General features: G+C 51.9%; 1 protein-coding gene across 3 annotated transcripts in view; it reads left to right on the top strand.

Annotated features, from left to right (window-relative positions):
• AHCYL2 (adenosylhomocysteinase like 2) overlaps window positions 1-22,062 on the top strand; it is a 116,478-nt gene extending 94,416 nt beyond the window's left edge. For all 3 annotated transcript variants that reach the window (XM_075081791.1, XM_075081794.1, XM_075081793.1), the window contains exons 6-17: window positions 264-358; window positions 6,253-6,359; window positions 8,156-8,272; window positions 12,194-12,257; window positions 13,355-13,443; window positions 14,952-15,022; window positions 15,162-15,256; window positions 16,064-16,162; window positions 16,596-16,664; window positions 16,750-16,828; window positions 17,615-17,735; window positions 19,353-22,062. In XM_075081791.1, the coding sequence (XP_074937892.1) occupies window positions 264-358; window positions 6,253-6,359; window positions 8,156-8,272; window positions 12,194-12,257; window positions 13,355-13,443; window positions 14,952-15,022; window positions 15,162-15,256; window positions 16,064-16,162; window positions 16,596-16,664; window positions 16,750-16,828; window positions 17,615-17,735; window positions 19,353-19,359 (1,013 nt within the window). In that variant the 3' untranslated portion in view covers window positions 19,360-22,062. The remainder of the gene's footprint in view (window positions 1-263; window positions 359-6,252; window positions 6,360-8,155; window positions 8,273-12,193; window positions 12,258-13,354; window positions 13,444-14,951; window positions 15,023-15,161; window positions 15,257-16,063; window positions 16,163-16,595; window positions 16,665-16,749; window positions 16,829-17,614; window positions 17,736-19,352) is intronic.
• Window positions 22,063-22,369: the final 307 nt, after the last annotated feature.

Raw genomic sequence — 22,369 nt, 5'->3', positions numbered from 1 at the left:
CCCTCTCGTCTGGTGGCTAGAGCTTTTTTGGGGGGAGAGGACGAAATTAGGAGGGCTAAAGCTAACTCCTATCTGCTGCCTTCAGTGTGTCTTCAGTGTATATCTCTGAAGCTTCTTCTAGAAGGTAGATGTTGAAAAAGCAGACTGCAAGTGAGGCTGCAGTGGTGTCGGGAGCCTGGTTCATCGCGCGTGGACGTAGGGAGAGCCGATCCCCAAGGGGTTTGCTAAGCCTGTGTTAGCACCCGTCTCCCTCTCTGTGCCAGGGTTCCCCGTCTTCGCCTGGAAGGGAGAGTCCGAAGACGACTTCTGGTGGTGCATCGATCGCTGCGTCAACGTCGAGGGATGGCAGCCCAACATGGTGAGGCGGGGCCGGCTCTAAAGCGCTCGGCGCGTGTCGAAGCATGGGTAGCTCTCATCTAGAGAGGCGGAAGAGGGTTTAGTGCTGGTCTGTGTTTTCCTCCTGAATTTAGACCTAACTCAGCAGTTGCGGCTCGGTGCTAACACGGCACTAACCTTTAAAGTACTTTACAATCGACTCTGCGATGCGGGAAGACGTGCAGTCTCACGGGTGTGCAGTCAGGGGGACGGTGGGTTAACTGGCTTCTAAACAAGCATGGCTGTATTAGCGCAAAGTTTCTAGGGTGCTTAGTTTGCTTCCAGAGTAGCTTGCTGCAGTTCAAACCAAACTGATTTAATGTAGCCAGTAAAAAATGAGTCAAAATCAGTATGTTCTGAAAAGCGGTTGCGTCCATTTTACTGTATTCGATTAAATTCACGGCTTTGGTTGATGTGATTTTTCTTGTCTAGGCAAGGCTTCTATTTCAGAATAAAAATTAGATTTTAGGTGATGTCCTTACTGTACAAACACACAACCCCAGGTAGCCCAAATCCTTACTTTGCTGGTTTATCCTGGCCTTGTTTCTAGGGAAAACAGAGAACCCTGAGCAAGGTGAGCGGAACAATTCACGGCTGTCAAATGTGCTGTTTGCATCAGGCTTCCTGACAGGTTTTGAGCCCTGGAGCTTATGATCTAAATTAGACAAAAAGTAATCAAAGGTGGAAGATGGGCGTGTGTCTGTATTGTTTGTTTGCCAATATCAGCTTGTTCGAGGTGGATTTTTTGTCCCTTCCAGTCTACACCAGCTCAATTCCTCGCTGTCACCTTTAAAAAGAATTGTGAATGTCAAAAAAATCCACCCCCAAGCTACGAGTCTGAATCTAGACACGGGAGCAGCTTTTTTCTTCTTTTTGGGGAATGATTTCCCATCGAAAATGTCAGTAACTGAAGAAGTCGATGTACCAGAATATGCGTATTTATGCTTTCCCAGGATCTCTTCAGACCTCTGGGTTCTGCGACGTGTCTCTATCCATCGGTGTATTTTCAGACCTGCTTCTGGAGCACAGAAATAATTGCTGGGGAGCACCAGGTGCCCCGGACCTCGCAGTTCCCAGAGATTCGCACGCTGGATTTCGGAGGTCCATGTTTTTACAGATAAGAAATAGGATGCTGGACACTGGGTGAAGAACGTGTGTGGAAAGGATCTTCTTGATATGATTATTTCAGAAGACGTGAGCTGGCAAACTTGGCCAAAGAGGCAATCTTTTCATAGAGTCAGAGACTGGTTTGGGTCGGGAGGGACCTTTAGAGGCCACCTCGTCCAACCCCCTGCAGTGAGCAGGGACATCTTCAACCAGACCAGGTCGCTCAGAGCCCCGTCCTGCCTGGCCTGGGATGTCCCCAGGGATGGGGCATCGACCACCTCTCTGGGCAGCCTGGGCCAGGGTCTCACCAGCCTCACAGCAAAGAATTGTCTCTTGCCTTCTCTTCTCTTCCCACCAACAAAATACCAACGATGCCTTTCAGCGTCGCTGACAATTATTAGTGGCCGTGCAGTGCTTTGCAGGGGGCCTGTGCGGTGCTTCGTGCCACGGTGTGATCACATGGGAAATTCTCTCTCTGTGGAAAGTCATTTAGTACCATGCCTATCTCTGTCCCGCACAAACCAATCAGTTTGGACCCATATCTGTGGAGTCATTTAGAGCATAAGCATCCAACTTGTACCCATTGATCCATCCAACTTTTACTTGTTGATCCGAGATTAAAGTAGCGTGGAAATGCATCTCCACTTCCCGGCTTCTACATCTTTAAGGAAAATAAAGAGAAATTCAGTCTCATTTTCTATGGGTCAGAGTAGTTCAGCAGCTTGCTGTAAGCCACGCTGACTTAATATCAGGGCTTGAGATACCCCCCAAGAGTCTCATTTAGCATTGCTTCGCTGCCCCCCACCAGTCCCGTGCCCAGGTAGGCACTGCAAGGCGTGACGGAGCTGACTTTGTATGTCCCGTGCAAATAAATAGGGAAGTCTTAACAGTCCAAAAACCTGAATATTCAATGTTTGGGCTTCTGTGTGGCACTACTCCATGGGAGCAGTTAGCCAGGAATACCGCGAGTCTCCGAAGAAAAAACACGTTGGGTTTTCTGGTGGGAACAGCACACCGTTAGAGGGGTGCTCTGTCTGGACGGGAATGGTTCAGAGGGGTTTTTTCTGAAAAATACCAAATCCGCAGGGTTTGGTTTCCTTTGCAGCATAAAGTCACCTAGGACCACGCTGCCACCGGGGCATTTCAATGCCGCCTCCGACCGTGCCTTCCTGCCACCTCCTTGTGTTCTCGCCAGGCATTTTCCGTAGCGCTTTATTCTCAGTCATGTCGTTGAGCTGAGCCTCAGCTTGTTCTTGGCGAGATCAGCCCCACGGTGTCAACTGTTGCCCCAACAGAGTTGGAAGGGGGTGAGACATTTGGTGGCAGCGGGATGTTAGATGGGTTCAAAGAGGTTGTAAAAATGGCACCTCGAGACGCCAGTTTCTTTCATGGAAGAGCCAGAGATTTTCCTGCTGGAGAAAACATGAAATGGGACGACTGAGGGAGCGAGAAGTCACAGCGCGGCTGTGCAGGCAGCAACGTGAAACTGGTTACTTGGCGAGAAAAGCACTGAGGGAGAAACACCTACCAAGGGGATACGGGTACACCAAATCAGTCAAAGATCATAAAAATTCAGGGTGAGTACCGCTGCGGAGGAGCAGGAGTAGGTACCTCCCGGTGCTGGGGGCAGAGGACAGTCCCATCTCCAACGAGAGGAACGTCTCTGCAGGCACAGGGTGATAGGGAGATGGTTTTTACAGCCGCGACCACGCCGGCACGCTCTGCTCCGCGATGGAAGTGCCAAAATCACGAGGGAGGTTGACGAACCGCAGCCGGGAGCCTCGGTTTGCAGATCGTGCCTCTCGGTGGGCGTCAGGCAGCGGCAGCGAGAGGCAGAGCAACCCTCACATCTTATAACGGCTCGTTTTCTGTAAGAAAAATTCTTTCCATGTCCCAGAAAAAAAATCTGCCTGGGAAGAATTCGAAGGAAGGCGGATAACTTGTGTAAAGCTGAGAAAACCGCAGGAATACGGGGCTCACACCACGGGCTTTGGCGTTGGCCACTTGGGGCTGCTACACAAAGGTGACCTTCCATCAAAAGCCAGTTCCTCCATTGATGTGGCTTGGCTTTTTTTTTTCATCTCCTGCCCTCCTAGGAAAGAGGAAACTGCCAACCCCCAGAGTTCTCTCTGAGAAAGAGGATTATGTGCCCTATTAAATGGAGATTAATGAAATGAAGATGTCCTGGGAGCCAGGCTGCTGAATTCCTACCTCAGCTGGCCCAGGGGAGCTTCTCAGCCCGCTTAACCCCTGCCTGCCTCTGCTTCCCAGCCTGTGAACAGGAGGTGGGTCTGGGGGTTCCCTGGAGACTCAAGAGAGTTGGGTCTGCGTGGAAGACGCGTGCTCTGCTCTGGCAGGACACCGTGTGCTTTCCAGACATTCGTGGAGGAGCAGCTGCTACCCACAGCATTTGTCTTCGTTGGAAAAACATGCGATTTAGAGAGAAAAAGCTTGTGATAGTACGTAGCATTTCCAAGCAACTCTTTGCCTACGGATGACGGAGGGGTGGCTCCGCGCGGCCGCCACGTCGCGTCGTGACAAAGCTCAGGAACGGCATCTTTCTGCCCGCAGCGGGGCTTCTGCCGCAGGAGTGTGGTGGGAGTGTTAATTTTTCCTGGGTGGCTGCAGATGCTGGTGGGAGAGCTGCTGGCGCCTGCGGCAGAGGGTCCCCGCCGGGCTCCGCCGCCGGGCAGCGAGCAGGGACGCTTCTGCCCGGGTTTGATGTTTGCATCTTAGGACACCCGCGCGCCACGCCAGTCGGTTAATAAGGGCTGGCTTGGCAGCAGAAGTCTTGAACGCTGGTGTCGGGAGCGTGCAAAGAGGAGGATGATGATGATAGGGAATGTGCGAAGAGGATGATGATGATTCAGTCAGAAGTCTTTGACGTTGGTGTTGGGAGCGTGCAAAGAGGAGGAGGAGGAGAAAGATAATAATCATAGAATCACAGAATGCCCTGAGTTGGAAGGGACCCACAAGGACCATCGAGCCCAGCTCCTGTCCCTGCCCAGGACACCCCAAATTCACACCAGGGCTCTGAGGGCCTTGGCCAAGTGCTTCTGGAATATCGCCAGGCTGGTGCCGTGATGCCTCCCTGGGGAGCCTGTGCCAGGGCTCCACCACCCTCTGGGGGAAGGACCTTCTCCTAATGCCCAGCCTAACCCTCCCCTGGCACATCTCCCTGCCGTTCCCTCGGGGCCTGTCACACTTCCCACCTTGCTTGGGCACTGCCTGGGCCACCTGAGGCCACCAGGGTGGCAGGAGGACTCAGGAAATGCATGTTTTGAGGTTTTTTTTTCTTTTCTTTTATCTTCTTTCCTGTGCACCCCTTTACGGTACCCAGTGGGTCCCTCTTTGAAGCCTGTAGAGCTCAGAACCCCCTTTGGGAATGGCTGACCCAAACTGGTTGGGACTGGGGCCACGTTCATTATGAGGAAAGTGTGTAGGACAGACACAACAGACTCCTAATGAACTCCGCTGGCTATCACTAGCAGTGAGGTTTTCTGTAATTATCAGAGGCTCTGTACTTAGAGAGGTAAAAAATAAGCCTTGGCTTAAAGTCTTCGGCTGTCCTGGCGGTGCTGTAGCACGTCACAAAAATACCTGAATAACATCAACCCGTGCAAGGGTGTACCTGGATGCCGGTAACGCTTTCAGCGGTGTTAGGACTCTCCCATCCAAAGCCATTACCAGGTGCGTTTCCATATGCTGGGAAACACATATGTGTATTCTCACCAGCAGAGAAGAGACAAGCTCTTAAACATCTCTTTTCACTGCAATTTTTAGATTTCTGTGACAAAATTGGTTTCGTGTCCGTCCTTTCCAAGGCACTTTTTCAAAGGGCACCTTTACTTGCTTATCTTCAATGTTTTTATTAGAGCAGGAAGTCTCTGGCTTTCTCGACCACCCTGAAATGTGTCAGTAGGAGGAAACGGGTGGCTCGCGAGACTCGCGACCTCATAAAGAAGAGTTTTGTACTTCTGAGACTGCGGTTCACAGCCAGATGAAGTGGGCAGAGACCCAAAGTTGTTGTCTAAGAGAGGTTCGGTATTTTTAATATGCAGTGTTTTATGCTGCAGTTACATTATAATTGGCTTTAGTGGTTCTGCACCCTCCTCCTCCTCCTCCATCGTCCTCCTTCTTCTCCATCCTCCTCCTTCTGCTCCATCCTCCTCCTTCTTCTCCATCCTCCTCCTCCTCCATCCTCCTCCGTCCTCCTCCTTCTCCATCCTCCCCTTTTCCATCCTCCTCCTTCTCCATCCTCCTTCTTCTCCATCGTCCTCCTTCTCCATCGTCCTCCTTCTCCATCGTCCTCCTTCTCCATCGTCCTTCTTCTCCATCCTCCTCCTCCCTCTCCATCCTCCTCCTTCTCCATCCTCCTCCTTCCCTGTCCTCCTCCATTTGCAGTCATATTAGAAGAGCTGATGACTCTTAAGGTTCAAAGGCTTTTCCCTCTGTGCTTCTGGGAGATGGGGAGAGAGGAGCTCCCACAGCGATTTGCCGTGTTTCCCCCGGTCTCATTATAAACACTGAGGTCTGCCGTGTTCGCCTGACCTGTTGCCTTTCCAGCACGATACCGATGACGCGGCACTCCTGCTCTGAATAGTCGGGCCGCGTAGTCTCACCTAAGCTGTCACGATGGGGTATTTGAGATGCCAAAACATGGCTTGATTAGGAATGATTCGAGCGTGTGATTTATCCGTTGCACCTCCTTGGGGTCCGCAGGCCTGCTGGATCTTCAGAGCGGTGACTCTGTGGTTATTTTGCTTACAGATCTTGGATGACGGAGGAGATCTCACTCACTGGATTTACAAGAAATATCCCAACATGTTTAAGAAGATCAAGGGGATTGTGGAGGAGAGCGTGACTGGTGTCCACAGGTAACGAACGGGCCAGGCTGGGCTGTGAGCACGGAGGTGTTTGGACAAAAGCATCTCCTGCCTCAGGGCGCCGGTAGCAAAAGGTCCCCAAGCTGTAAGGTGCCACAGACTCAGCCGAATGTTGAGCCTCCTAATACGTGGTCTGTGGTTTCCCTTCAGCATGGGCTTGGCTTTGCTGTAAGAACTGCTTCAAATCTCTTGTACAGCGAAAGCAGTAGGCTTGGAACCGCTGCTCTGCATTTCAGACGGGGAGGAGAAGCACCTGCTGACCATTGCGCAGCTGCAGAAAGCGCACAAGGTCTTGGTTTTCCAGCTGGGAAATAGGAGCAATGGTGATCTCACCTCGTTTTGCAGATGAAAAAAGGAAGGGATGAGGGTGTTGCAGAAGAAGGGCTGGGCTCTGGAGAAAGTCAGAAGCGTGGTCCTACACTAAATCTATGGGAAGTGAGATTTGGAAAGAGGAAATGAGTCTCTAGTTGGGGTGGGGGGTCTGCAAGGGGAGAACCACGGAGACGCAGCCGTACGGGTGAGTGGCATCCATCGCTCTGCAGCAGAAGCAGAGTTGTGGTGGGAGAGGTGGCTCCCAGGGCTAGGAGAGGTGTCAGAGGTGCTCTTCTAGTGGCGTTAATCGTAGCGCAGGTGACAGAAAATAGGGGTCTGAGGAGAAGAGCAGCAGACACTGCTTTTTTTCTTTATTTTTCAGGGAGAAAGGCTTGGCTGCAGCCCTTGGAGCTGGCTGAGAGTTTGGGCAGAGGTGCAGGCAGCCCTTGAAACAGGGGAACGAAATGTATGAAACGAGGAAGTGACCGATTCAGTTTTGCAGCCAGTTGAGGTCAAGAAAAGGGCTTGATAATATTTTTAGCATCAGGAATCGTTCCCCGTTTGGGCAAAAGCGACGTGCAAAACCAAAGCAACGTTAAAAGTTGTTCCCCGCGGTCTCGTGCCAGGAGCGAGGGTCTTTTCTGAGGTTGGTGGTATCAGTGCACGCGTGTGGGGAACGCGTGGCCCTCACCTCCAGGGGACAGGCAACGTGGGGACCGGGGCTCCCCGGTGACAAAGTGAGACTGGGGGGGGGAAACCTGGTCGTGGTTTGTGGAGACTGACCGAGGGAGCAGGTTCTCCTTCCCAAGGTCTGGAGCGGGGAGATGATTTTCAGATTCTCTTCATTGCTGTAGCTTAGATTCATTTTTAGTGGTTTTGCTGCTGCCAGTTCAGTCTGCTCTCAGAAGCAGGAGGCCAGGTTGGTGTCTTCCTCACCCCGGCTGCTTCTTGTGCTACATCTTGGTGATTACGCTCCTGCTGCTGTTCAAACGGGTGTTCTGTTGCAGGGGTTGGTCGCAGCAGCTTCACGTTGCCGTCGGTGTTACCCTCCCGTGGCCGCTTCTATTTGTCTCGAGCTGTAAGAGCTTGAGGAATCACAGGAGCTCTCGTGTTATCTGAGGCAGGATTTGGGGGTTTTGTCCTTTTGAGAACGTCGGAGGATGGTCGTAATATTGACGGTTTTGAGGCACATCGAGTCTAGAGCACCTTCTGAACTCTGCTGCTTGGCGTTTTTATGAAATGCCTCGTGCCAACCTGGTAGTTCTTCCGTAGGGGAGGGAAACGGGTGCAAACGTCTGTGGAAGGTAAGCTGCTACGTCTCCTCCTGAAATGAGGAGCTGCTATTAAGAGGTTATCTTTGACCCCCCAGATGGGTACTGCTTACTCCAGCAAAACGAGACCTCGAGAGTCACAACAGTAGAGCACAGGGAAGTATTTTTCCATTGATCATCTATTTCTTCCCGTATTCATAACAGGCTGTACCAGTTGTCCAAAGCGGGGAAACTCTGCGTCCCAGCCATGAATGTCAACGACTCAGTCACAAAGCAGAAGTTTGACAACCTGTACTGCTGCAGAGAGTCCATCCTGGACGGGTGCGTACGCCTCCTCCCAAGCGGGGCCGTGGCCCTTGCTCGGGTCGCGTCGGACCCCCACGGGGAGCTGGGCCCACGGGCCTGTCCCACCTGCCACTTCAGATCATTTTAGATCGATTGATGTGTCAGAAGAGAACAAAGACCCTTTGTTACCCCCGGTCCGTCCTATTTGTATGGGAATCTGCGAGGCGCTTGGAGACGGCAGCTATGTCTCTGGGGGTCAGAAGGTCCTGAGACTCGTTCATACAATTGTGTGTAAAGCTCTACAAACATATGCACACCAGAAAACAAACGTTGAATCTTGTGTTTGTCGGAGAATGGTCTTGCAGCAAAGACCTTGGCATCTCTACAAGTCTGGATTCAATATTTTTAACCCAGCCACAGGTATGAACGGGGCACATCACTTCAGTCCTGCCTCTGCTCCTCCTTTTGTGGAAAGCATGTTTTCCCTTTTCCCAGAGTGGCTGGAAGACACATCAAATATTTTATTAGCTGTAGTGACATAAGACACTTCCCAGTGGCCTTCAAGGGAGCTCACTGAGGCAGTGTGCTCTCAGGGTGGTGGCGTCCTTCCAGGTGTGTAGGTGACCCGCACGCATCTTCCCTTCTCTGTGAGCGTGGCTGGAGCCGTGTTCAAGCCCTGCAGCCTCTCGTACTCCTGTGTGAGGACTTCAGAAGTCCTCACATACGGCCACGGTACTCCTTCCCATCCCTCTTACCTTTGTGGCATCAGGATAAAACCCATCTGCGTCTGTTGCGTGTGTATGAGTCAACCCACTGCTTCATCACAGCACTTTTTGCCTTTCTAGTTTCCTTTTTTATCCTCTCCTGTGAATATACAATAAACCAAAAGGAAGAAAATAGAGGAGGTTGTGGTAGACCAACACTTTATCCCATAACAGCTGTGTGCCTGAAGTGTAAACCTGAGCCCGAGGATTAAACCCTGTCCTTCAGCTGAGCATAAAGGCGCAGAGGGTGGGAATGACAGGGCTCCTGAAAGCTGTAGCCACCTCTCCCCACCCTGGTCCTGCAGGATTTGGAGCCACAAGCAGCGGGAGAGCGTTTGCTTCCCTCTGCGCTGCCTCCCCGCAGAAGTCCCAGCAGGCAGACCGTGGGACCGGGAGCAGCTCTGCAGCATCCTGACGGTGCTGAACTTTTTAGGATCAGCCGGGAATCAGTTGCTGACGGATACGTGGGCACCGGGAACATGATGTGTCTTCCGAGATTGTTGGTCACAAGATGCAGTGCAAAATACTTGAAGTTGTGATCTAGAGAGAGTGTAAATCTCAGTGGTCTTTTTTTCTCTCTCTCTCTCTTTTTTCTTTCTTTATTTTGATGGAATCGGGTGTCTGTGTCCCCACCACCTCCACCGCCAAATTTTGTCAAAGCCGAGGGAGGTTAGGACAAGTTTTGTTCTTACAGTTCAGACTGTGCCATATTGCATCTGGTAGTGGTCGCGATAGACAAGTAAGCCCAGAAGGAAGGACAGCTTTGACTTCCCAGGCTGGCGTTGATGCTGATGAGATGAATACCAGAGGAAAGATTGCCTGCTCTGTGCCAGGTCGCTGTGGTGCGGAGGAGGAACCCTCCGTGGAGAAGACAGGCTGCTTCAAGAGAAAAGACTTTTTGCATGTTGATAACTTGGTATGGCTTAAAGTTTAAACAAGTCTTGAGATCCGCGGTTCTCGGCTCCTTACTGACGCAGAGGTGTCGCCTTCTGTTCAACCAAAGTCCATCTGGCAGTGCTGTTGGTCTTCAGCTGTGCTACCGCTGCCTTCAGTCTGGTAGCACCAGAGGTACCCAGAGACCCAGCGGAGGCTTCCCCGTGGGTGGCGGGCTCTGCTCTAACCCCTTTCTCCCAGGTCTTTGCGTGATTTTTAGTAAAGTGCCTCATTAGCCGCCTCGCCTTCGAAGCGCTCTTCCGAGCGGTCGTCTCGACCAGGAGAAGTGAAGAAGACTCACGTTCGTAAAACCTGTGCGTCCAAACACAGGGGCATGAAGATGACCTTTAACATGCGTGCAAGCGCCGTAGGAGTTAGCGAAGCCCCAGATACGCTTCCCTGGGTGATCCGCTGCGCATGCGGTTTCTTCCCCACGTTTCCATCACACGTTGTCCTAAAAGACTAAATTTTGGGCTCCTTGTTGTGTCAGCGGTGACGGTACCTGGCTCTTCCGTGCCAAAATGGTTTATTCCACAATGTGACACTGCAAATAGCCAGGGGTTTCCTGCCCTTCCTGCCCACCAAAACTGGAAACGTTCTATCGAAATCATCAGGTGGCCCCCAAAGTGCAAGCTGTGAAGGTGCGGTGTGGAGCCGCGTACTCCAACACGCAACGCGCCGCTAACCGGGCTTTGCTAGAAGCAATAATGGGGAAAACGAGGGCGGTGAGACCCTGGCCCAGGTTGCCCAGAGGGGTGGTCGATGCCCCATCCCTGGAAACATTCCAGGCCAGGCTGGACGGGGCTCTGAGCGACCTGATCTGGTTGAAGATGTCCCTGCTCACTGCAGGGGGCTGGACTAGATGGCCTCTAAAGGTCCCTCCCAAACCAAACCAGTCTCTGACTCTATGAAAACATCTTGATGAAGTAATTCTGATTAAGTAGCCCTTCCTTTTTTATTACGGCCATGCCCCTGCTCTGTGGTCACCGGGTTCAAGGCACCCAAGGCAGCCTCTGTCATGGGGGTCGGCTGCCCCCAGATTTTGAGTGCCCAAGGAGGCAACTTTTAGCTCCATGTTCCGTGTGTAGCAGATGCTGTCAGTGGCTAAGAAACGTTAAAATCTTTAAAAATCTTCTTTATCTTCTGGTCTTCGGTTGTGATGGATGATGGACCTCGTGGGTGGGTAAGTTGGGATCGGAGTTAAGTCTGGCTCAGGCATCTAAATGTGGGCCAAGGGAAATCTGAGCAGAGGTGCAATTAAATCTGCTGTGGTTTTAATCTAAATTCTTTTGGAAATGTGAGGGAATTTCACCTTCCCTGCACTGCTAACCTATTTACTCGTGTGCTAAAAATAGCCTGTAATGTAGGACACTCTTCAGGAGAAACCAGAAGGAAACCGTGTGGAAAGGAGAGCTTTATTTGTGGGAGGCACTGGGATTCTGGCAATAAATTACCACTTCCCTGCTTCTTCTGTAGTTATTTCTGCGGGGTATTTTGACTTACAAAAAAATTAAGAAAAAATATTTTTTTAAAAGATTTTAAATATTTCTGGAGTACTGAAACAAAGCGAACCAACAACAGCAACAAAAATACACAAAAAAGGGATCCAAACCCCAAATCCTTGCTCTTTGTTGCATTTCACTGGGAGCACCCGCCCTTCCCAAAGCAAAAAGCCCATTTTTAGGTGCCTTCCGGGTCCCGTCTGCACCCAGAGCTGCTGCGTGTCCTCAGGGGTACGGACCCTACCACGGTGTTTAGGAGGAGCAAACCGAGGAGGAGCGCTGTCCTGCACAGCATCGTCATGGAATATCGCAGGATGCTTTGGGCTGGAAGGGACCTTACAGATCATCTAGTCCAACCCCCTGCAGTGAGCAGGGACATCTTCAACCAGACCAGGTTGCTCAGAGCCCCGTCCAGCCTGGCCTTGGGTGTTTCCAGGGATGGGGCATCCACAACTCTGGGTAACCTGCGCCAGTGCCTCACCACCCTCACAGTGAAGAATTTCTTCCTTATATCTAATTTAAATCTCCCCTATTTCAGTGTAAAGCCATCGCCCCTTGTCCTATGGCTACATGCCCTTGTAAAAAGTCCCTCTCCAGCTTTCTTGTCGGCACCTTCAGGCACTGGGTGGCCGCAATAAGGTCTCCCCGCAGCCTTCTCTTCTCCAGGCTGAACAACCCCAGCTCTCCCAGCCTGTAAGAATAGATCTTATTGCTGTTCTTTAATTGTTGGTTTTTTTTTCTTTTTTCTTTTACCTTAGCCTTAAAAGGACGACAGACATGATGTTTGGAGGAAAGCAAGTAGTGGTTTGTGGCTACGGGGAGGTAAGGGCTTCATACTTTCCATGCGAGTACCGCGCGTAAACTCGGCACATCCTTTGCATGGCTGTATCCGACGGGGCTTTTCTGTCCTCGGGGCTTTTCTCAGCATCTGCAGGTGTCTTCAAACCTGCCGGGTTTGCCCAAACTGAAGGTTTTCTTGATTTCCAGTATCTTTCTTTAGTATTAAACAGATACCAAACCTGAATCTTAAAAGACATGACTATTAAGTATGCTGAATATCTTTTAATATCTGAACATTGACATATCCAGCTATTAATATATCACATATTAATATTATCCTTTATATTATATATTAAAGGGTTTCTGCAGATGTACTGTGCAGCCGCAGCGTTGCACGCTGAAGCGTGGTCAGGAAAGATAAATGACTCTTGACTCACGCCTGTGATTTCACCCCCAAACGGAGGAGCCCTCTCTCGAGGCGAGACTGGGTTACTCACCCTTCGGCAGTTCCTGTTGGGACCATTTCACACCAGTTACGGTGGGCTGTGCTGTGGGTGCTCTACTGGGACTCTTTATTTTTTTTTCCCAAAGAGCTGAAATGGGACAATTTTCTCAGGTGTAATCGCAGGTTTTGGGAACCCTTGCTCATTTAACCATTCCCCTGAATTCCCCTGTGAGCTGCACCTGTATGCTGTGTGAAGGTTAAAGCTCGTTAACCCTTGGAGATTAAATTGTTAAGCTTCCTAAATAGACTAAAGGTTACAAGAGACTCTTAAACTTCCCTTGAGATAAGTTAAACCTCTCATTATCGTGGTGTTTTCTACATATCAAGAAGTTTTGGGGGAAAAAGAACTCTCTGGGACCAAAACCAACGGCACTTTTGTATTTTTTAGTACCTCTCTTAGCTAAGCTGGGCCTGACTCAGATCCTAGGTTACTCCAAATCCAGAAATTTCATGCACCCAAAAACTGGGTGTATGCAGCCAGCGTTGCTAAGCGGGCTGCAGAGGGCTCCTGGGGCTGCAGAAGAGACGCCCGCAGCCGTACGTCCCCTGTGAGCTTCCCCCAGCCGTACCGACGCGCGGCCTCTCCCGAGCTCTCGGCACCTCGCTCTTCCTCTGTGCTCCTCTCCCTCCCCAGGTTGGAAAGGGCTGCTGTGCTGCTTTGAAGGCCATGGGCTCCATAGTGTACGTGACAGAGATCGATCCCATCTGTGCCCTGCAGGCCTGGTAAGCAGCCGCACCGAGCCCGGCTTCTCCTTCAGCCTTTTATTTTCCCCAGGAAAACCATGGCCAGAAACCGGTCGGCAGTCGTCCCTGCCGAGAGCGATGCTGGTGAGGGGTTCGTGGCTTCTCCACACCCTCAGGGTGACCCACAGCTCTCTCTTTTGGCCAGAAAAGGGTTCCTGCACCAAAGCATCACCCAGTTAGTCTGTATGCCACGTGCCAGCTTGCATAATCATGGCCACAGTGGCCAAGAGTTTAATGATACGGCTTGAAAGGAGGTTGGGAGCGAACTGTGACCTTTGGAGTGCAAAGCCGGGCCCTGCTGTGCTATGCACGCCCCTCACCCGAGGGGTGTTCTGGTTTCTGTGGTCACCCGCCCCTCACACGCCTCTCCCCACTAACGCCGGTACCCTGACGCAGGGCTGAACGCACACGGCCGCCCCCTCGCACGGGCACGATGCGGTTAGACCCGACCTCGTTTCCTCCAGGTAAAGGTTGTTTTGGTGCAGAGACGCCGCTTCTGCATCCCAGGGTGCGAGATGGGACGTGACTATGAAAGCAGAGTCGCAAAAATACCCGGAGCGTTACTAAACCCGCAGCCTCTTCCTAACAGCAAGCTTTCGAAGGGCTAGCGCGGTGAGGAAACTAATGAGCCCTGCTTAATTAGCAGAGCTGATCGGCTTTTGGTTTGCTTTGCGACCTTCACAAGAGGCACATCCAGCAGCCGCAACCTTAAGTCGTGAATTTGGTCGTTTGCAGCGACGCCTTCCCTGCCTCGGCACAAGGCAACGCCGTGCGGCCCCTCTTGCGAGGCGTTTTCGGGGGGAAAAATAAACCCAGGAAATGGGACGTACAGCAGAAAAAAATGACCTTTTTTTTTATAGTAACTATGATTTTGCAGCTTGTGAAAGTCACAGAAATTGGTTCTCGGGAGGACTGTCAACAAATCCTACAAAAAAAGTCCTGCCCTTGTTATCCGATGCGCTGGATACACCTTGCTCGGTGAAGTCAGGGAAGGCTTGCTGAGCGCTCAGCACTTCTAAAGATCGTGTAGGTGCCTAAATATGGGTTGCGAGGTTAATGACAGACATCTGTGGGCTTGGGGTGTTTGGGTTTTTCTGCAGAGGATCTAAATCCGTATCAGAAAGGATCCTGCAGCAGGAGGGCGTATCTGCATCTTCTGGATGTACTTTGCAGGAGTAGCAGCTTTAAAATAAGCCGACTCGATTGAAAATTGAGATTTGCAGATGCGGAGGCCCTGGCAGAAAATGTGAAACCCCCCAGATCTCTTTTCACTTCTCCCCACAACAGTCACGAATCCTCCGGGTTGACTCCAGAAACCCTCCTAATGGCTTGGGGCACGTGGCCCTTCGCATGCTGCCTTGCTGTTTTCCAGCCTGGCGTTCGAGAGTTAAAATGAGTACCTGAGAATCACTGGATGGGGTTTTTATCCTATTTTTGGCATAGTTTTGCTGCTTCTCAGGCTACTTTTTCCCCCCCTCTCCTCTTAGCATGGATGGATTCCGGCTCGTGAAACTCAATGAAGTCATCAGACAAGTTGACATCGTCATCACCTGCACAGGTACGTGGTCCCCGAGGCAGGAGGACGGGTCGCCGGGGATGCGCACCCCAAAATCGCACCCATCTTTTTCCAAAGGAAAAGGCAGAAAGTGTGGGGAAAGCGACCGCGGGTGTTCATTACGGATATTGCTGTCTGGCAGGCAACAAGAACGTGGTGACCAGGGAGCACCTGGATCGGATGAAGAACAGCTGCATCGTCTGCAACATGGGGCACTCCAACACCGAGATCGACGTGGTGAGCGCAGGGACGCGCGTCGGGAGCGGGGAGGGCCCGCCCTGGGGTGACGGGGCTCTCGGCACCCTTCGGCAGCCCTGTCTGACCCGCGCCGCTTCAGCAAGCGCCTGGGGGGAGGTCAAATAATCCATCGCTGCCCGTCTCTCGGCAGACACTGTCAGATACGTCGTCGTCATTCCTGCGATCCCAAAGGATGCCACTGAGCCAGGCACATTGCTCCAGCTTCCAGAGCAGTGTGTGGCGTCCCCCACCCTCATTCCTTCCCCTAGCGAGTCAGTGAATCGCCCTCTCCAGCCCCACCCCTCTGCTTTTGTGCTGTTACACCATTAAGACCCAGCCAGTTCAGCCTGGTGCAACACAGCGCGCTCAGCCCCACCGCGCTTTACCGAACGCCACTGAAATCTGCTCATCCATGCTTAGAGATGAGTAGAAAAACAGGAGAGTCTTGTCTGAAGGTCAGTGGGGAATCGCCCGGCAAAACCCGTGCGTTTAAAGCCGGTTTTTGTGCTGGAAAGAAGTGACCGCAGCCGTGCACGGTCTAGTTGGTGACTGTGACTCCTCTTCAGCCAGAAGAGCTTGAACAATAGCTGTTGCTGGAGCTTTGATGTATTGTAGTCATAAAAATAGTTCCAGGTTATAGGTTATGATTCATAAAGGTTTCACTGGTCTGGGACTGCAACCGGACCCAAAGGAAACTATAAGCTCAGGACAATGTCAGCAAGTTGCTTCCTCTTTTCCTTCCTATTATATAGCTTCTGGGTTTTGATCTTTTGCCAGTGCTTTAACTATTTTAACACTCTGTTCCAGGCAAGCCTGCGTACACCCGAGCTGACCTGGGAGCGGGTGAGGTCCCAGGTGGACCACGTCATCTGGCCAGACGGGAAGAGAATAGTCCTTCTGGCGGAGGTGAGTTGCAGGCAAAGGAACTGCAAAACCTGTTCTCTGCTTGCGGAGCAAGAAAATGGGGGCTGGGTGAGCTGTGGAGCCGAAGGGTGTCCAGAAATCACCTCCTTGGGCCTCAGCAGCTCAATAGTCCCTCTGGCTGGAAGGCTTGGCGTGACCCTGTTTTGGCCCGTGAGTTACTGGAAGGCAGAAAAGCTCCTGTGTTTTTCTTTATCCCACTCCAGGGTATCTCCCACGGGGTGTTTTGTCAGATTTTCACTTCTAAATAGTTCTACTGAGTTAGAAGGGCAACCAGTACCTTGGGATTCACGTGCGTGTGATAAACGGTGTTTCATCCCAGAAGGGACGCGTTTCACTGGCGGTTCTGGTACCTTCTGTAGGGTTGTAAACTGGTTTCGGTGCCGGCTTGAGGTAACAACCAGTTTTTGCTTCCCAGGGCCGCCTGCTGAACCTGAGCTGCTCCACCGTCCCCACCTTCGTCTTGTCCATCACCGCCACCACGCAGGCGAGTAGCGTTTGGGCTGAGCTGAAAGCAGCGCCTCGCGCCCGAGCGGGCAGCAGTTACTTACCTAAGTGTCTTCTCCACCCAGGCTTTGGCTTTGATAGAGCTGTACAACGCTCCCGAAGGCCGCTACAAGCAAGACGTGTACTTGCTGCCTAAGAAAATGGGTAAAGACGTACTCGGTGCCTTCTCTCTTTTGGTTTTGAGATTGAACAGAAGGGAGGTTTTGCTTAGGCTGGGCTGAGGACGGCAGGGCATCGCGGCATCCTGGGGTCTCTCGTTTCCCTCCCTGCCAAGCTCAGGGTCTTCCAGCAAGTTCTTCCCACTGGGTCCGGGCTCTTCGCTAAACTGGACGTGTTGTTTCTCCGCCCCACCTGGGGAAAACAGGCTTGGCCGACCGCAGGAGTCCATCCGCGCTGATGCAGGGGATTTTTCACGTAGGGCTTCTGCCAGCAGAGCTGCCTCCGTTGGCTGCAAAGACACGTAGTCCCTGACCAACAGCTCTGCCAGCAGAACCCCCTCCTGAGGACACAAGCTATACTGACCACGCTTTTGCTGCAAAACTGGACTTTTTTGCCTTAATTGTCTTTTTTGAGACCAGGCGCAGCTTGTCCCTAGCTTGGGCGTTAGGGGTCACCTACCAGAAAGGTCCGGCGGCTCCTGCGCCAGCAGAGCGCCCAAGCTTGCCCGAGGGTACGGCGTAACACAGAGGCAGACCCATGAGTCCCGCCAGAAGGGTGTTTCAGAGGAAGGTTTGGTTTTTCTCCTCTCACTCAAAATAGATGACAGCCGTGGTTTTACCCGTTCAGGGTGAAAAGCAGTCGTGCAATTTAGCAGCAAAGGCGTGAGGAGCGGTGCCTTTCCCAGCTGGGGCTTTAGGGACGTGGTGCACAGCAGGAGGGGACGCGTTGCCTTCCCCTTACCCATACTAACGAGGCTTGAAATCGTTTCAGACGAGTACGTGGCAAGCCTTCACCTCCCAACGTTCGATGCCCACCTGACAGAACTAACGGATGAACAAGCAAAATACCTGGGACTGAATAAGAACGGACCTTTCAAACCAAACTACTACAGGTGCTGCTCCTCGACCTCTCTTTCCTCTGGCCTGCGGGTGGGGTACGCGTGCGGGGGGCGCAGAGGGGACGGGGTCTAATCCCACCGCTCCCCTGAGAAGATATCACAGGCTTTCTGATAATTCCCATCGCCACGTAGGCAGTGGTCCGGCCGGGAGGGGGTCGGCGCGGTTGGAGCTGTGACGCAGCACGCTTGGCAGGGCACGAGCCCTTTGTATCTGGCAGCAGCTGTCGCCCAGACGTGGCAAATGGCAGGGTGATGCCATCCAGCCGACTCAGATGACAGCTTTATTTTTAAAGTTTGACGAAGGATGAGATGGCGCAGAGCAGCGTTCGCCCCTCGCGCCGGCGGCTGCTTGGGCGGGCTCGCCTCAGTGGCTCTCCTCCCCCAGCACAGCCTGTGCTGGCCCCCCCAGAAATAATAACTTTCAACGTGAGCCCCTGGATCGCTTCCCTTTCCAGGCTTATGTTTGTAGCCAGCGCTGCAACGCGTTTTTTACCGTGAAAATGAAATGGCTTCGCACTAACACAGATCAGCTTGGGGGGTGGGGTTGAAGCCTTGATCCTTTTCTTGCAAGAAAAGGCATTTTCTTGGCGTGCAGGTCTTCAGCGCTCACACGAGAGCAACGCCGCTCCAAAATGCTCCAGTTTGGGGGAATCACTGGGTTTTTCCAGGTCTTGAGCTTTTCTTTTCCTGCCCTGTTCTATGTGCAAAACCGTCATGGTGCTGCTGCACCACCGAGCCGTGCCGTGCCGTGCCGTGGAGGAATTTCCTCCGCTTCAATTTCCTTTGCCCGGTTTCGGTGCCCGGCTGCAGTCCCAACCTTGTGGGGAGCGCGGTTTCTCCCACACGCAGAGAAGTTGGGATAAGTAGAGGGTCATGGCAAATTCCTTGCACTGAGGGAGAGCCACGCCGGCTCAAACATCCCCCAAGCACCACGGGGTGCAGATGTACGCAGGCGGCTTTGGTTTGGTGTCCCGCAGGAATTTAAGCCTCCAGATACAAAAGGCAAAGAGTCAAGTTTTCCAGAGTTCCCTATTTTGATGTGTAGGTGCGTTGGACGGGGAGTGAGAGATCTCCGGGTGCACGTACCTCGTTTTCTGGATATAACGGGCAATTAGACTTCATCCCCGTGCAGCTCAACAGCTTGCTTCGATAAAGCAAGCAGCTCTCTCTCCTTATACCTGGCTCTGCTTGTGATGTGAATGAGCCGCTTTTAGTTCCCAGTCTAACGGGAGCCTTCCTGATAAATTCAGGCAGTTTGAGCCAGGCTTTGGTGTTTAAGGCATTTGCTCTTGCACCTTCAGTGCATCCTCCCCAGTTTCTGCGCCGACGTTGCCACAAACCGCTGAGACTCAGTCCCTGAATCAGTCGGGCACCGTTGCATTTTCCCCCTCCCGTACTCGAAGCGAGAGGCTTTGTGTTCAAGCAGCGAGGGCAGGCGGCTAAATACGATGTGGTATTTGTGGGGGAGGAGAAGAGGACCGAGTCCCTTTCTAAATCATTTCTTCTCTTGGTCTCTACCCCTCCCAAAATACACTGTGTTGCTGCTGGGGGAGCTTCACATCTCCTCCCCAGCGCCTCGCCAAAACCTCATTTTCTCTTTTTTTTCCCCAGATATTAAGTTCCTGCTGCTTTATCCCAGAGAAACGCGAGGAACGAGAACCCAAGTCTTTTCTCAACTACTGTACAGGATGAAACAGCGCAAGCTTCCTAAGTTAGAGCTGGGCTTGCTCACATAGTAGACAGTGTGTTTAGGTTATTTATTTATTAAATTAGAATACTGTACATGCGGCCTCTGCCACTGGTGTTCGTACTGCCGCGGGACTGGGAGACGGTGGATTTCTTTCTGTTTGTTTCATTTTTCTCTTTGGGTTGTTCTTTTTCGGGGCTGGGAGGATGGAGGAAGCTAGGAAGAAGCTGGTGGAATCGAATCGCTGCGATGTACTTGGAATAGTCCGTTATCACCGTTAATTCGACGCACGCGACGGGAGCCGCGGGATCCGACTTCGAGGTCGCAGGTTGCTTTTGGTTTCCTTCGCATCCCAGCGCTTCTGCCAGGGTCCCGGCAGCCGTGAGAGGGCGGCCGGGTTCGCATTTCTCATGCCATTTGACAATGCAGCTAAAAACCGTGTTTGCGCCAGGCGCCACCGAAGAGCCGGCTGCCGCCTCGGCAGCAAAGCGGTAAATCTCGCCGGCAATCACTGGAGAAACCTCTCGTAATTCTGCCGAACTGCCCGAGGGACGGTTCTGCCAGCAAGTCGGTGAACTTCGCCTTAGCACTGCTGAAAGCTGTAACGAAGGGTCCGGTCGTTAGCGTCGGCCGGGGATCGCCCCCAGCGCGCAGTAGGAGCCGGGAGGGCAGAGCAGTGCCCGCTCGGAGGCAGACCCTAATGGACGTGGTGGCGGTGGGGTAGGACCCACCACCGCTCCCTTCTTCACAGCTCCGCAGTATTTTCCTGCTGCTTACGTTACGAGTGCCAACCTCCTACGGTTCAACCAAAGCCGTGCTCCCGCTGGGGCTATGGGCACCCTTGCGTGCCCACGCTGGTGGAAGAGCCTTGCAACCTCACCAATGAATGCTGCTCACACGTCGGGGAGCTCTTCCAAACCCAGGTAGAGCTTGTCGGCCATCCCAGCTGGGAGGACTTGTGTCCGCGCGAGGTCTTTCTCCAGCTGAATTTCAGTCCTCATTGGAAATCTTCGGAGATTTATTTTCTAGTAATATTTGTATGATGAAATCTGGAAATCCCCTTTGAGTGTGAGAGACGTACGCCAGAGTGATCCCCGCCCCAATTTTGTGCGCAGGGAGGAGTTTAGCATCACTAAAACCCTTCAATCACCTCAAATCTTGATGCATCAGAGCTGACGGAGAACAAATTTGCCATAGTTCCTTGCTTTAGCCCAGGATGCGCTACCTGAATGCTGCGGACAGCATGGTGTGCTGACCAGGGTGACTTTCCAAGTCTCCGTGTCTCATCGGGGTCACTTTTATGGTTCACATGGAGAACATGGTCCCTCTAAAATAAAATTGCCCGATCCCGTGAGCTCAAAAGCCTTCATCCTGTGGTTGCTGCCTTGGTACCTGAGTCCCTCGTCAGCTACAGATTCTTGTTCTGTCCTCACGGACTTCCTTGCCATCATGAAAAAACTCTTTTGTGGTAGCTCGTTTACGCACAAGAAAGGAAAAACTGTGGAATTGCAATCTCGGCGGGCAAGTACTCCTCGTGGCTCTTGATGCCGAGGCCTGAAGTCAGCTCGACCGCAAGCTGCTCGTCTTTGGAGTGAACGTACTCGTGTGCTTGCTTATTCCGAGTTCCTCTTTGAAATTTCTCAAAGCCTAGAAGTAAGGCTTGAGGTTTGAGGAGACATTAGGGCTTTGAGAAGACCTTAGGCCTTGGAAAAGACTTTATCATAGACCGATCACTAACCACAAACTCAAAATAATCTCTACTCACTCATTAATTCTATCCAGATCCTGAGCTTTTTGCGAAGGGTCCCCTGAGCTATTTGAAACGTCACGTTCGGGTCTTTCCCTGCGCTGGATTACCTTGGTCCGCATCAGCCAACGAACCCCCGAGTTTGTGTTGTTCTCTGCAGATGCGCAGCGTGAAATCCTGCTCTCGGGCGAGGCGGTTGAGGGGTCACGTTGAGCAAAGCAGCTTTTGGAAAACAGGTGTCGCCACCGCAGCTGCTGCTGCCCCGGGAAAACCCCTCTCCATCTGCATGACCCTTCGGTACAGCTCACGCAGCCGCTTACCTCTCCTGTGTCCGTCGCTCGTGCAGCATACGGTGGTGCTGTCCTCATCCGTGAATTCCTTCGTGCTGATTTTTAAGCCCATTTTAACTGCCAGGTAGATAGGAGAAAAAGAAAAAAATAATAATAAAATCCCAACTGGCTTTTCCCACCTCGATTTTTAAAGCTCTTCTCCATGTCGTTCTGCTTCTTCTGTAAGCTTTTTTGCTTGCTTGGCTTTTTCCTAATCAATCCGGAATCATATTCTGTGATCATCTCTAAATTAAACGTGTAATGGGTTTTGGGTTTTGTTCTTTTTTTTTTTTTTTTAAATGTAACACATTTTTAAAGAGTTAGGAAAAAGGAGTTTTAGGTAACACCAGCAAAATTGTATAAGGAAATTAATTCTGTTCTGAACTTTAGAAATAATAAGACAAAACCTGTCATCAGCCTGCAGTGAGGAAATGAAAACTTTGCAACCGTAACATTTTCAAAAGGATGTTTTAAATATTAATGTCTGAGTGATTGTATTAGATCAGCAATAAAGACTCTGTAATCTCAAAACACAAATAAACCATTGGAAAACTCAAACCTTCTCCGGAACATCTCTTGGGTCTGATGGGAAGTTTTGGGGCTGGGGGGGTACAACGAGGGGGTGAGGGATGGTGATGCCCTGGGGTTTGGACAGGGACGTTGTCCCCAAACCCGGTGTGGTGCCAGAGCCCTGAGCTCCCACCACTGCTGTGTAAAACCTGGCTGGGAAAGCTGCTCCGGCAGCTGCCCATCCTTGGGGCAGCCGGGGCTGTCTGGGCTCCGGGCGGCTGTTTTGGCTCTCGTCCTTGGGCAAAGTGGGATGAACGGTGCCAGAAAAATCCCCTTATCGCTTCTGTTCCCGATC

Source organism: Phalacrocorax aristotelis, chromosome 1 (assembly GCF_949628215.1).
Source record: "Phalacrocorax aristotelis chromosome 1, bGulAri2.1, whole genome shotgun sequence".
Classification (NCBI taxonomy): Eukaryota; Metazoa; Chordata; class Aves; order Suliformes; family Phalacrocoracidae; genus Phalacrocorax; species Phalacrocorax aristotelis.
This window is presented reverse-complemented; position numbering and strand designations above follow the sequence as displayed.